Source organism: Zophobas morio, unplaced genomic scaffold, assembly GCF_036711695.1.
Source record: "Zophobas morio isolate AGI-343-1 ecotype UQ-CSIRO unplaced genomic scaffold, CSIRO_AGI_Zmor_V1 ptg000023l, whole genome shotgun sequence".
Classification (NCBI taxonomy): Eukaryota; Metazoa; Arthropoda; class Insecta; order Coleoptera; family Tenebrionidae; genus Zophobas; species Zophobas morio.
This window is the reverse complement of record NW_026972128.1, coordinates 4,396,408-4,411,822: the sequence shown is the minus strand read 5'-3', so window position 1 is coordinate 4,411,822 and position 15,415 is coordinate 4,396,408. Positions and strand designations below refer to the sequence as shown.

Genomic DNA, 15,415 nt, shown 5'->3' with positions numbered 1-15,415 from the left:
TCAATTTTGTTGTACGTACCTTTCAATAACACCCTGTATATGTGTAATTGTATATGTACAGTACAACATTCGAATAAATGTTACGTGACCGCGACCGAACGGGGAGAGAGTATATACTTTCAATTTCAAGTCACTTGACATATACCAAAGAAAATTAACAAAATTTGAACAAGAAGCGTCACTGTCCCCAAATGGAGAAAACGATTTATAGTGCGCAGTTTCACCAAGGTGTACAGACAGTGTGTTTAGTAAAGCTGTATCGCACTGTTCTATTTTTGTTTATTGTAGGCGTACATCGCACTCTTATAACAGACCTTTGTCGTTACTTATTTCATACACACGTTTTCGCCGTTCTAAGCATTCTAACGATGCCATTTTAAAAACCATCCTTGTAAATGGCCCCTTATTATCATTCTTACTGACGTTTGAAAATAAATCTGAAATTTTGGTACTTTGAATTTATTTTGTCAACAATGCTAGCCAAATTTATACTTTAAAAGTCAATACATAATTTGACGTCTTTTGAAATTTTTTGTCCGGCGTAGTGCAAGTGGTTTAAACAAAAAGCACAAATGACAGTAACATGAATGTCTTATTCCCATTGCTTTTTATTGATCTATGAGAACTTGAATTGCTCATCTTGTCCCTTTTTTTTAAATCAATAGTATTACCAAAGTACTTTTTTAAATTTTTTGTAACTTAAGAATCAAAACATAAAAAATGTAATTTTATGAAAACAAAATACTTTGCGATGATTTTTACCTTGCGATCTATTGACTATGCGACAAATTTACGTGCGACCAATTTTCCCGACATAAAAGACAGACAAATTATTTGTCAACATTCAGCTTTTAAAATTCCCGCGTCAAAGCACCCCAACAAAATGGCTGAAGATCACCAAAATTGACCAGCAAGAGCTCAAAGACAGCGTCAGGAGTGTCGCTTCTTATTCAAATTTTGTTAATCTTCTTTCCATATACCTAGTAAGACTTTACAACTCCATTATAACAAAAAAGGACCGTAATAATCCTTGCTTAAGCGTTATACAAGTTTTACTAGGTAGATGTCAAGTGAGTTAAGTATAGAATGCCTCCACTACAACAAAATAGGTAAATAGTTGGATGGTGGAAGGGAAGGATTGGCTGGGATTGCATCGAATCCGGCAGCGCCACCCAGCGATGATCTCTCTTTACAAATGAAAAAATATTAATGAAAGAAAATACACCAAAAAAAAACAAGAAAAATTAAATACCTAGTTCCACTTACGTGAGTTTAATTTCACAAAAAAATCGAAAAAAATCGCCAGATATATCAGAAAATAAAAGTAAATTACGAAACTTTTATTAAAATTAATTTTGTCTTAGGTAAAAGAAAACAAAAACCTGATTTACGAGTAACACAGTTAATAGATGGTTTGGTATATCATTTTAATTTTTTTTTTGTTTGGCGAACATATACCTATCAATTGTCAACGTGTGAAAATAAAAGAATTATAATTAGATATTTTGGTTATTTTTTGATTGACCAATCACTTATCATATCACTTATCAGTTACCATTCAGGAGTCTAAATATACAGGGTGAGTATTATAATAACGGAACCCTGACCGTGCCCTGACCAAATTTCAATGCAACACAAAATAAGAGATCTCAGATGTAACTCTTTTTATATTTTATTTTTCTAAAATGTACATAGTTACCTAGTAGAAGTAGTTAATTTTGAATTTCGCAATAATCATGCAATAATTCTATTTGTCAGTTTTGAGGTTCGATAAGTTTTTAGTCTTCGCGACAAGATGACGGTTAAATACACGAACGATGAAAAGGTTGATATGACCTTGATTTTTGTAGAATGCGGAAAAAATGCCGTTGCAGCAGTAAATTTCTTCGAAACAAGATATCCCGATAGACGACATCCATTCGAACAAATCTTTAGATGTTTAGAAAAAACGTTAATACAAAATTGGCCGAAAGAAACAAGAAATAGAGGACTTACTGCTACTAGTGTCAAAAATGAAATTCATGCAATTGAAACCGTGGACAATGACCTGCATGTGAATCAAAGATTCATAGCACGACAGGTAGGAATATCTCAGTCTTCCCTTTCAAAAATTTTAACAGAGAATAAGTTTCATCCTTACCATGTGACATTAGTACAAGATCTAAAAGAAGAAGACTTTCCCAGAAGAATACAATTTTGCAGTTTAATGCAACATCAACTAGAGTTGGACAACAATTTTTTATTCAAAGTTTTGTTCAGCGATGAAGCAAGATTTGGCAATAACGAGGTTGTTAATCGCCACAACTGTCAATATTAATCCCAAAATAACCCACACTGGGTCATAACAGTTCACTTTCAAAATGTTTATGGACTGGTATTATTGCAGAATATGTAATATGACGTTTGCAAATAAGTGGATTGGCAGAGGCAGTTTGAATAGTCTTGCTTAAATCGCATCGAAATGTGTGCTGCGCAGGAAGGAAGGCATTTTGAACAGTACTTACGCTAGTTAAATTTATTTAATTGTTCGATTTATTTATTACATTTCTTTGAATTAATATGTTGATATATTTTTTTAATACAGGGTGTTCGCTAAGTTGAGACATTCCTTTTAACACGTAGTTTTATGCCTTGCTCGAGAGCGATTTAGCTTCTATTACCTTAGTAAAATTTCAATATTTATTGATTTCATCTTTTTATAAATTTTAGAAATTTTTAGAGACGGTCCTGTCCAAAATTTCTAATTAAAGATTAGCATTTACAAAAAATATCATTGTCGTGGATATGAATTTAGAGTATTGTCAGAGCTGTCATTCAAATTTATTGACATGGCTCATTTTCAACGTGCTTATCGTTTTGAAAATAGTGAGCTTGTAGATATGTTAATACTCTATGGAGAATGTCACCAAAACGCTGCTGTGGCGTTGAGAATATATGCAGAAAGATTCCTCCGAAGGCATCCCCCTGGGCCTCGTTAATTTACGAATCTCGTACAGCGAGCTAGAGAAACTGGAAAATTAGAGGAACATCGTGGAGGACGCGCCGGTAGACCAAGACTCCAACAGATGTTAGATCTAGAAGAGGAAATTCTAGAAATAATAGGCGAAGATCCAGCAATTAGTACCCGACAAATTGCTCATCGAGTAAATACAGGTCACAGCAAAATATGGAGCACATTACATGAAAATCAGCTCCATCCTTATCACGTCCAACGTGTGCAATCTTTAATACCTCCTGATTATCCCCGAAGAGTACGATTTTCAGAATGGCTTTTGGAACAAACTATGAACCATGAAAATTTTATTAACCAAATTCTGATCACTGATGAAACAACATTTACTCGTAATGTTACAATGAATTTTCGTAATACCCATGTATGGGCCTTTGAAAACCCGCATGCAATTCGCCGCACAAATTTTCAGCACAAATTTTCGATAAACATATGGGCTAGCATTGTAAATGGTATACTTATTGGACCATTTATCTACCGGATCGCATGGATGGTATGCAGTATCTCAACTTTGTGCAAAACGATTTGCCTGAATTACTGGAAAAAGTTCCATTAAACAGAAACAGGCAGAACATATGGTTCCTACATGACGGCGCACCACCACATTATCGTCTGAAAGTGCGGAATTATTTAAACTACGCTTTTCCTCATAGGTGGATAGGGCGAAATGGCCCCATTGCCTGGCCGCCCCGTTCGCCGGACCTAAACGCTTGCGACTTTTACTTATGGGGGCACATGAAGCAGTTGGTTTATACGAGTGAAATACACACAGTTGAGGAGCTACGAGATCGTATTTTTAATGCCGCTAACCAAATTCGACAGCAGCAAGGGCTCTTGTCCTGTTGCAATTCATGGATACGAAGATCAAGGCTTTGCATTGCAAATAACGGCAACAATTTTGAGCATTTACTGTGAATTTCTCAGGTGCGCAGTTGCAGTGAGAATTCTTAAGTTAGACATTTTGTAAAAAATCACTTCTTTGTTTTTACATTTTATTTCTTCAAATAAATTAGCCATCTGATTAATTAAATTCTGTTGTGTAACATTTCAGTTATCAATTTAATACATGAATAAATCTAACAACTTACCGTTGTGATTCACCTAGATAGTTTATAGATTTTTCTTATCGTTTCAAATAGGTAGACCTTTTAAACCTTGAACTAGAAATGAAATGAAGAGTTAAAATCAGAAACTTTCAAACGATTTTCAAAACGTCATAAAGGGACAAGTACTATTGACATTATTACAAAATATTACAACCATGGTAACAATGGATATTGTATAGGTAGGCATCGTATTCCAATTAGGATAGAATGAACAGGACCGAACTCAAAATTTTAGAAAAGTACAATTACAAATAACTATCTAATTTTCTTACAATGCCACTTTTGCTTAAGTGACTTAGGCTAAAACCCTTTAGAATTAAGTATAGTAGCACGTGTTCGAAGGAATGTCTCAACTTAGCGAACATCATGTATATCATTTGTGAAATTTTGATTGACGGCTTTCAGAAACAGTGACAACTAACTGGTATGGAGAGTACCTACACTGATCCTAAAAACTTACGTGTTTATTTTGGAATCCAGCAAAAACTGATAGATGTATGTTGTTTGCATTGAACATTGGTCAGGGTTCAGTTATTATAATTAATAAGAATACTCAGCCTGTACATTTCAGATACAGATTTCAAACATAGGTATAACCATGGCCGACTAGTATAAAGGTTATGGCCTGTCCAAGAGGTACCATACGTGTTGCCATCAATTAATAATTACACTTAATAATTTAGCATAATTTTAATTTGACTTGACATTATGAGACTTCAAAATGTGTAATTGTGGTTTGTGCCTTTCAAAAAGTGTTAATAATTCTTTTGTCGTTTTTGAATTATTAATAGATTATTAATAGGCAGCACGTATGGTACCTCTGGACAGGCCATAATCTTTGTACTAGTCGGCCATGGTATAACCACAGATTACGGATATTCGTAATCTGTGGTATAACTATGTAGGCAACCATCGCAACGATTACAACCCGGAACCTGGAATCTTTGATTTTGACAGTTGGCTTTCATTTTCCAAATGGTAGAGGTTATGTTTTCACAAACAACAATACAATCGACATGGAAATATTAGAATTTAAAGACTTAAAGTGTATACCAGACATTGTCCACTCCTACACCCCAGCTCTTCGTAACAACAGCGTCCCCATAGTAATCGATAATGGTATGTCTAACCTTAAAAAAATTAACCTTTGAAAAACAATTTTTCCAGGTTCCTACCAGTGTCGAGCCGGCTGGGCCACCAGCCCGGAGCCACTCCTCCTTTTCAAAAACCTCATAGCGAAACCACGGAAAGAACGATCCAAAAAAGACACAGTTGAAGCCATACAAACCCCTCAGCTGCAAGTAGGCAACGACATAGTTAACATTGAAGCTGTGCGTTTCCAGTTGAAAACACAGTTTGACAGAGACGTCGTAACACATTTTGAGGCACAGGAGCACCTTTTTGATTACACTTTTAGTCATTTGGGGATTGACACAGATAATTCTATCCCACATCCTATTGTGTTGACGGAGGCTCTGTTAAATCCCAATTCATCAAGACAGTGTTAGATAGCATTTTTATGTATGTATTTATTGGTTAATTTTTTCTTTTTTAGTGATGTCTGAGTTGCTGTTCGAGTGTTACTCAGTCCCTGGAATCTCTTATGGTATTGATTGCTTGTTCTCCTACCATTTTAATGAGGTTAAACCACAAAAGAACGCCTTGATTGTGAATGTTAGTTATCATACCTGTCACGTGGTGCCGATTCTTGAAGGGAAAATTGTTTTTGAGAATGCGAGGCGGTTGAATACGGGAGGTTTCCATGTGATTTCTTTTTTGCATAGGATATTACAATTAAAATATCCAGCACACGCTACTTCAATTACGTTAAGTCGGGCTGAGGAACTGTTGCATGGAATTTGTGAAGTTGCTTTAGATTATAGGGAGGAGTTGGCCAGGTGGACTGATCCAGGATATTATGAAGAACACATTAAGAAAATTCAGTTACCTTATAGTGTATCTTTGGCGAGTTCAGCACTTACGCGTAAGTCTGTGTTTGTTTTGAAAAAAAAAAAATGTTTACAAAAAATACATTAGAGAAAACTTTTTTTTCTTTACAACGATTATAACTGTTGATTATATTTTGGAAACTCAAATATCTTCTATTAATTAAAAAAAAAAAACCATGGTACTATTTTCAGTGTCAGCTTTTGCCCCACTTTCCCCAAAATCAAAATGGAAAACATTGTCGATTTTCTTTTGTTGAAAATGAGCAAAAGCAGCTTCTTTGACACAAGTTTCTTTTTAGTGCATCTCATTTTTGACAAAAAATCGACAATGTTTCCCGAGTAACGTACATAGTTCTGTAAGGTGAAAACCACGTTCCGAAATTTTGGTAAATAATAAAGATATTGATTTTTAAACTCACTACGAAAAATTTCACCAAAATGATAAAAAGTTTTTAGAAAAACTGCTCTGGGTTATATAGCAAAAGGTGTAGACAGGCTATATATAAAATTTTATATCTTTTAAAAGCGGAGATATTACATTCTGAAAATATATTAAAATCCCATGAGCCAAAGGTAGGGACTCCTTTTAAATGTATCATGAAGATGCTGCTAAAACGTGCATGGATATTGTGTTACATTGTGTCCCTCAAAATTAATGTATATTATGTATTTCCCTCCAACAAACAATTTATACCAGCATTATAAAAAATAACTAAATTTTATTTGCATAGTTCCTTGAAACAGGTAGCTTGTTTCACTGTTTTTGTTTTATACAGTTAAAGTTAAAATGTTCTAATAGGTACATATCTAGTGCTAACGAGTAATATAACTTATATAAAATGATTTTTCAACGTTAATCTTTGTTTTTTCTGTCTTTTTTTTTTTTAGTGGAACAACAAAAAGAAAGAAAACGCGAGCTCGCCCGCCGCCTCATCGAAATCAACGCCCGAAAACGCGAAGAACGCCTCGTTGAAGATGAAGAGAAACTCAACCAACTTCTCTATATTCAAGAAATGGTCGAAGCGGACGTCGACAAAGACGAAATCGAAAAAGCATGCGCCGAATACCAAATAAAGCACCTCCAGGATCTGCAAAAACAAATCAATACCCTGAACGCCAAAATAGAAAAGACCAAACAAAAAATCCTAGCGTCCAACAATTCGGAAGAAGTCGAAGAACCACCCAACAAACAGCCCAAACACAACAAAATAGTGTTCGAAAGCGAAAAAGCAATGCATATATTTTTGCAGAATGCGAAGAAAATGGTAAAAGAAGAATGAAAACAAAAAAGGGTGAAATGTAATGGTGTTTGTGATTGCAGAGGCAAGAAATTCTGAGCAAAAAAATGACCAGGAAACAACGGAAGCAAGACATGGCGAAGAGAAGAACTGCTGCTGGGCAAGAGAGAATGAGGATTATTTCTCAGTTGGCGCGAAAAGAAAAAGGAAATGACGATTTTGGGTTGAGGGATGAAGACTGGGATATTTATAAAGCGATAAGTAAAGACGGTAAGTAGTAAAGAAATGTCCGTCTTTTAATTATTATAAAATTTTTCAAATATAAAAATAACAAATAATTTCAAATTCCAGGTGGCGATTCTGACAGCGAGGCCGAAAACGAGAAACTTCTAGAACTCGACGAGATAATAAGAACCCACGAACCTTCTGACCTAGACGAAACCACTAATCCAGGGGAAACCCATCAACTTCACGTGGGTATAGAACGCTACCGTGCGCCAGAACTACTCTTCAAACCGTATATGTTGGGGTCTGCAGAAGCTGGTCTTTCTGAAGTTATAGGTTACGTTTTTTCGTTGTTCAATACGGAAGATCAGTTGAAATTGGCGGAGAATGTCGTTGTGATGGGGGGTTTGGCCAATTTGCCAGGCCTACAACAGAGACTTTTGTCAGATTTAATCAGTATTCGACCTTTTCAGTCTGTGGTTAATGTGAGGATTGTTAGCAATCCGAGTCTAGGGGGCTGGTTTGGGGCGAAAAAGTGGGCGAGGTCGAGTGAGTTGAAGGAGAATTTGTTGACTAGAGAGATGTATGATGAGTGTGGGCCAGAGTATTTTAAAATTCATGTGGCTTCGAATCCGTTTTACCCGACACCGAAAGGGCAAGAGATAGATATAGATGTTTCGTAAATTAATTATTTATATAAGAGTGTGAAAAAAAAATTAAGTCAGTGAAAAGTGATTTTTATTTGTAACGATTCTCAAGCAACGGGCAAGAACAGATTATCGCAATAATGTTGTTTATACAGACGATTATTAATGTTTGTATTTTTTTTGTCAGGTTAGCAACGTATTTAAAATTCTATGATGGGCTACCTCATTGTCAAAGTGACATTTATGACAGCTGCCATCTTTCCAACCAATTAACACGTTTGTCAGATGTATCTATGTCAAAATTGATAACTGTGAACTGACATACTAGCACGGATGCCAATAATTCACAATTGGCACACTAAAATTAACCTCGATCAAAAGGAACCTTATTTCGATCATTAGTATTCACCCGGTATAATAAAAGATGTTTTTAGTGACTTTAATTTTTTGAATATAATAACGCAGAACTTCTGAAAGAACTTTTAGAAAGTCTGATGGACTGTTTTTTCGTCTGGTTAAATTTCGCGGCCAGAAAATCTTGGCCTTCATTTTCGGTCATTTTAAAAATTTCTAAATAGTCTATTGTGATAACCCAAACATCCCGCCGTAAATTGACATGTGAACAAAATTTTAAAAGTGCGCGAAAATTTTAAAAATTCAAAATTTTGGCCTTGGCTGTGATCGTCTAACAAAATGAAACCCTATATTGTGTTTGTTTTTTTTTTTTTTTGTGGCGGAATGCATTTAGATGCAAGTGATGGACCCCAAGGTTGGAAAAGTACCGCTAAATAAAACACAAAATATATGGAGGACACAAAATCATTTATTCCTCCACTGACAAAAAAAAAAGAAAAAAGAAGCTGCGACTAAGTTGTGCCAGTTGAAGACCTTCTTAGTTCTCAGTTACAACAAAAAGTTGCCTAACTTTGAATGAAATCAAATTAAACCTTCTGAAAAAATGTAAATATCTGAATATCACAAATTTAATAAAAACAAAGAAAAATCTTAATTAAAGTAAGTGGATACAAGTACACAAGTTATAAAATTATGGCAGTCAACAAGAGAACAAAATCCTAATAAAAAAACTCTGCAGCGGGGCGTAAGCGGCACCAGAGCGCCTTCTCGTGAGTTCTTATGACTCCAAAAGTTGGGGGGGCACCCGGATCATTATCAGAGTGTGGCGATCGACCTATATCAATTTCATTCTAGAGCACAGCAAAATTACCCGTAGGGGGCGTTGTAGCACGAGCGGAGTTTGGGGTTCCTGGTTGTGGCTGTTCTCCCACCACGACAGTGATTCCACTCTATCTGACGTTGAAGTTTAAAAAATGTATGACGTCACAACCAGTGTCGGGATGCGCGCTATATCAAAAATTAACAAAACTAAAGAAAATAAGGTTATAATGTGGTTACAATACGTCATATATCTAAAATTTAATACTACTATATTCCTAACTAGCCTCAAAAGAGTCGAAAACACAACGGCATAGTAATATATCGGACCTCTCTGTCTCTCTGTGGTACCAAACAGCACTGCGCATACACTCGTACTTGCTTGATCTATAGTCGATAGTGTGACTCACAGAACTTATAGCGTGCCTGGATGCATTTTGACATTTCGTACTTTCGCTTCAATTTTGTGTACATGCGCACAAACCCTCGGTACTCTTGTAAACAGAAAACAATATCTTCTGTCTCTCTCTGTCCGTGAACACCGTTTCTATGTTACTTCTGAAGAGTTAGGAATATAGTAGTATTAGATATATGCAATACTTTAAGCTGTTTCACACTTTGTGAGAGTAGAATGACATTGACGTCTAAGATTTTCTGGCCGCGAATGTATTTGTTATTATTTACATAATATTCGAACATCGTTCATTTCTTGCGACACAATAGTATAAGTAGTACATATAACATAAAAAATCTTAAATAAAAATATAAAGCATTTTATTTTCAAACGTCATATAACTGACACTTATATGACGCTCTTACCGGGGTTTAAGTGTCATTTCTATGACACCGTGTTTGAGCGGCGTATAAATAAAACATTTATACTCCGCCGGAGTATACTTAAATATGTGAAAATCATAGTGGTTGTCAACCATAGTAACATTGTAAGTGAAATCAAGGCAAATCCTTGATGAAGCAAGAAGATAGGAAATAATCATTGCAAAAGAAAATTAATCGTTTGAAAATAAAGTATTGTATTTCATTCGGAATTTAAGTGACTTCATGTGACTCGTATGAACTTAATTCGCCTCGCTATCGCTCGGCGTTTAATCGTCCATACTCGACACGTAAAGTATCACTTAAACTCCTAATAAAATAAATATCTATTACATTGCATTTTAGATCGGAGTAATTATTTGAAAATTCCTAATCAATTTGATGCTTCTCAGAATTGGATCACTTTGATTTTATAAAAATCTTCAGGCAAAGAATCCTTGGAGATGTATTGTAGGTTGCATAAACACAATTATTAAAACCACAGTATAGATATCAATTGATATTTATACTGTGATTAAAACCATGGAGGTATAATATCCTATCTCCATGATTAAAACGGACCTGAATCGTCTGCAGACTAGAGAAGAGTACTAACTATATTATTTATAATTAATTATTTGTAGACAATAAACTTATGGTGCAGTACTTTGGACTAAAAAAATGCATGCCACAAATTCATGCACAATGTGTTATATTAATCTTATAGATATTTTCTTTTCAAGTGAAGAATTTGTTATGAATTTATTTTCTTTCCGAAAATATATATTAATGTCAAAATTAACAAGCCATTTTGCATTAGCAATAGCAGAACCCTAAAAAATTGGTCTAAAGAGTTTAGACAGTACTTCCCTCGCTGTCGGAAACGTGACGACTCCTTGCATATTATGTTTTTTTTAGCATTACATTTTTGTAGTGGGGCATTTTAAAATAAATTGAGTATTAATATTTTCAATTTCGTCATTGGCATTGACATCTTTGTAATTTTTTTATGATTGCTATGATTGTCTATGATAACAGGCACAGCCTGTATAGTACTTGTAATTTAAGACAAATACGTCTGCAAGATTTCAAAGTATCCAGTTTTGCAATTCTTGATTTAATCAATAAAATTACCTGATTCAGGCATTATTTTTTTCAGGCACCCCGTATAAGCAAATCTAAAAAATATTAATGCAGTCAAATCACCAGCATAGACTCATCATTTTTTACACATTTAAGATAGCCTTTTTTCAGCTAAATTTTGCTGCGGCGTCATCAAATTTTTAGGGGAGATGAGCAAATACATTTTGATCAAAATTTTACCAAAATTATAAACTTAAAACATCTCCAAGATTTCAAAGCATTCGATTTAGTAGTTCCTGATTAAATCAATAAAACAATTTCACGCATTAATTAATTTTTTTGGGTCACCCTGTATATGCAAATCTAAAAAATATGAATGGAACGATAAATCACAAGTACAAACTCATCATATTTTGTACATTTTAGATAGGATTTATTCGGCAAACTTTTGAGCTGACGTCATCAATTTTTTGGAAGGGATAAGTAAATATATTTTGATTACAAAGTTTATCATGTTTATCGTAACTGTAAACCATCTGCAAGATTTCAAAGTATTCGGTTTTGCAGATTCAAAATTAAATTGCAAACTGTTATTTCATGATTTTGATTTTTTTTCCAAAAATCTGGACGTTTCGGGTAAAAACTCAATTCGGAGTCGTAAACTACATGTGTAGGACTATGTTATTTTATACAATTTAAAACCCATTTACTATGTACAATTTTGAAGTGACGTCATCGTATTAGTGGTGATTAGACAAATTTTGGTTAGCATTTTACCATCCACATGATATTTCTAATGTAAGTACAAAATTTCACAACAATCGGTCCAGTATTTTCGGAGATTATCTGTCTAATAAAAATCCGGGACGGCAGACAGACGGACAGACAGACGGAAATGGGAGACCTATTTCTTCGTCTTCTAGGGGTCATGAAAGATCGAGAAAACGTAAAAGTAGAGAATCGGCCGAGGGACTCGATTACAATACTTTGCTTACGCTCGGGAAGTAAAAAGACATTTAATCGTTTTACATTATAGAAATGTGTAACATTCTAATCTGTTGTATTATTTTTATTTTACATGTAATTTTTTTCTTTTTAACAAATTTATATTAGAAACAAATTTTTCTAGTGTAAATTTTTGGGTACCGTTGCGTTCTTCCATTTTTTTTTTATTCGCAAAAATCAATGAAGGATAAGCCATAATGTTGAATACAGTTTATGCAAAACCTCTTCATCTCTAAAAATGGAGATGATATTATTTTTAGCAAAATACAGAAATCGGACACTTATTTTGGAACAAATGGAGTATTACAAAAAAAAGTTGCGTAAACTAGGCAAAGTAGCACATAGTCCACACTTTATTTTTTGTAATAAGAGCAAAAGTATTATACAATGAAAAGCTAGCCAAAAAACAGTTTATTTTATCTGTAATTTTGCGGTTTTAGAAAGTCTACAAACTTAAAACAACCATTTTCTAATTACATTGACTTTAGTCTCATGAACTGAATGATAACTATTACAGTTTTGTGCTATAGCCCCTAGAAATACAAATAAATATAGAATGTTTTCTGGGGGCTATATTTTATGCGGTAAGTACATCCTTGCCATCTATTCACGATGTCTAGAAGCCTATTAATTCATTTTAATTTTAAGTGCCACCTTTCCATTAAAAGCGAACTAAATCAAAACACTTCCGCGTTTTACCCAGCACTCGAACATTTTATCCACCAAAACTGTATCTATCGCCCACCAGCTGGCGCCATGTGTCCCCCATCGCCTGTCATTTCGTGACCTACTTTCATCAGGAATCTATGCGCATTCCTGCACGTGTGAATCAGGTTTGTGACGTAACGTGACGTTTCCAGACCCGCCTTTGATGCACACGCTTACAACCTTTTTTTCCAACAGAGGACCCGCAGCAGCACACGCCACTGACTGTGTGTGCTTTATATTCATGAATTTTTTTCTGTGATGTTATTTTTCCCGTTTATTATTTAACCGTGGAGATTTATAGACGACGTACTGTGTCATTCATTATTACAGGAAGTGTGGGTACAGGTGTTAAAGATACAAATATAAATAAATGGTTTTATTTTTGAGGTTAATAAAATCAAGGGTTAAAAGCGCATAAATCAGAGGAGAAGTTTAAATGAGAGTGTGCGCTACAGGTAGGTGTGTAAATTATAAATAAACCCATTCGGAGTTCAGAAGCGAGCTTTTATGTAATTTTCGTGCGATTTGACTTGATACGTGATGGTTGGATTGGTTTTAAAGGTTATGATTGCTGATGATAATACGATAAAGGCATGTGTTATGGCAAGTGTGGGTAGAAAGTGTGAATATATTATACATCTTTATGATAATATAATATATAGACGAGATTTTATATATTTTATGGTATAAACCAAAATTTGAATTTTTATAAAAAAAGAAAAATGCCTAAGAACAATGACTTTCTAAAATAAGTGGTTTTCAAGTGGTAATGGTATAGTGATGCAGATCTGTGAGTGACGTCATTCCAGTGGTGGAGGATGTAGGACTTAAAATTCGTTGAAAAAAAAACGCAAAATTTGTCTTTATTGAAGCAATGCCCTTCAATGTATATTTATTAACTTTTTAGCTGTTGCCCTCTACGTGAGCTGATCACAAACCTTCGTTGGTCATAATTTCCACACATAACTCTAAAATTTAAAAATTGACAACACAATTTAAAGAGGTGTTAAACATGATATTTCTCAAAAAATGGTAAACACAGAGCAAAAATTTGATTTCATGCGTTCAAGACCATTTATGGAACAGCGAAAAAATAATTTAAAAAATAATTTTGTCCAAACCTAGTAGATATAGTTATTTAAAGTTTTTTTTTTTTTGAAGTTTCACCACATTTTAATTGGTTACTTTGTGTTGGGTAACTGAAATGATTGGATTTTCATTATTCATAATAATTTTGGAGGCATGTATCCATACATTTTGTCATTTTATAACATTACAAAAAACTAAAAATTGTTTAGTGTGAATCTGATGGGTGACCATGGCTACATTTTCACGTTTTTGATCTCCGACTGTCAATCGATATTTTGTTTTTCTAAGTGAACGTCAAATTGACGTAAAGGATTTTTTAATGATTTTTCTCGAACTTATATTTGTGAATTAAATTACGTAGCGTTGAGCTGATGCACCATTTTTTGAAGATCCTGTATATTATAATAAAAAACCAATAGCTTAAACTACACTTATGGATGATACTATCTTACCTATTTTAGCTGTGATTGGCGTAGCAAATTTTGATGGGGACAGTTCATAGGACAGTTGTACAGTATTTAATTAGCGATCTAGTAGGCTCATGAAAACCTCAAAGTATTTACAAAATTTCAAAGAAACTGGTGTAACAGTTTCAAATAGTAATTACAGTTTTGGTTCTTTTTTTTTTCAAAAATTTGGACAACCGATGTAAAAATATGAATGCGTTAATAAATAATGGACACATAATATTTTGATTGTTTTGAATAGCATTTAATTAGGATTTTTTTTAACTGAGTTAAGTTTTTAGAACTGATACTCTTATAGCAATTAGTTAGTATTTACAAATAATTTTAAAGCAAATTTTGATTTTTTCTAAAAGTCTAGAATAGGTGCATAAATTAAAAAATTAAGACAGAATAAGAAACCATAGGCATTGAAACATATTATTTTATAAAATTTAAAAAGGATTTTTCTTGCAAAATTTTGTGATGACGTCATCAAGGTGTTGGAGATGAACAAATAAATTTTGATTAGCTATATAACCATTTTAAAGTACTCATTTACAATAAAATCGTTAACACAGATGACAGACAGCCAGACACGCTAGACAAACGACAGAGATTTTACTAAATCGTGGAATTATAATGAAACTGGCCCTAGCTTCTTGGAAAATAAAAATAAGCAAATTTAATTTAGAACAAGATTTTTTTTTTCTCAGTAATAAAAATGAATAAATAAAAAGAAATAATAAAACTATATCAAACGAGGAAACATAAAAGGAATTCGAAAAAAGTCTTAGGAATGAAGAGCAATAAAAATCGTTGAACTAGAACTATATACAACTATAAAATAAGTTTTGATAAAAATTACAAGAATGGAACTGGTAAGGTGACGGGTGCGAATATTCAAATGATTTAAAAAATTCTAA

At 33.8% G+C, this 15,415-nt stretch overlaps 1 protein-coding gene and 1 long non-coding RNA gene across 2 annotated transcripts in view; both read left to right on the top strand.

The window, feature by feature from the left end:
* The window catches only part of LOC135134526 (uncharacterized), a 246,507-nt gene that overhangs the window by 68,668 nt on the left and 162,424 nt on the right, over nucleotides 1-15,415 (top strand). The gene's annotated exons all lie outside the window — the stretch shown is intronic.
* On the top strand, nucleotides 4,942-8,259 carry LOC135134229 (actin-related protein 5). Its single transcript, XM_064062859.1, has 6 exons — nucleotides 4,942-5,235; nucleotides 5,284-5,619; nucleotides 5,672-6,100; nucleotides 6,954-7,330; nucleotides 7,387-7,573; nucleotides 7,655-8,259. The coding sequence occupies exons 1-6, from the start codon at nucleotides 5,133-5,135 to the stop codon at nucleotides 8,209-8,211; spliced, it is 1,989 nt and encodes a 662-aa protein (XP_063918929.1). The 5' UTR covers nucleotides 4,942-5,132; the 3' UTR covers nucleotides 8,212-8,259.

Excerpts from the sequence above, each read along its gene's own strand:
- LOC135134229 (XM_064062859.1), top strand. The coding sequence starts at position 5,133 with ATGGAAATATTAGAATTTAAAGACTTAAAGTGTATACCAGACATTGTC. Across the intron at positions 6,101-6,953 it reads GGCGAGTTCAGCACTTACGC|TGGAACAACAAAAAGAAAGA; the intron begins GTAAGTCTGTGT and ends TTTTTTTTTTAG. Across the intron at positions 7,574-7,654 it reads TAAAGCGATAAGTAAAGACG|GTGGCGATTCTGACAGCGAG; the intron begins GTAAGTAGTAAA and ends TTCAAATTCCAG.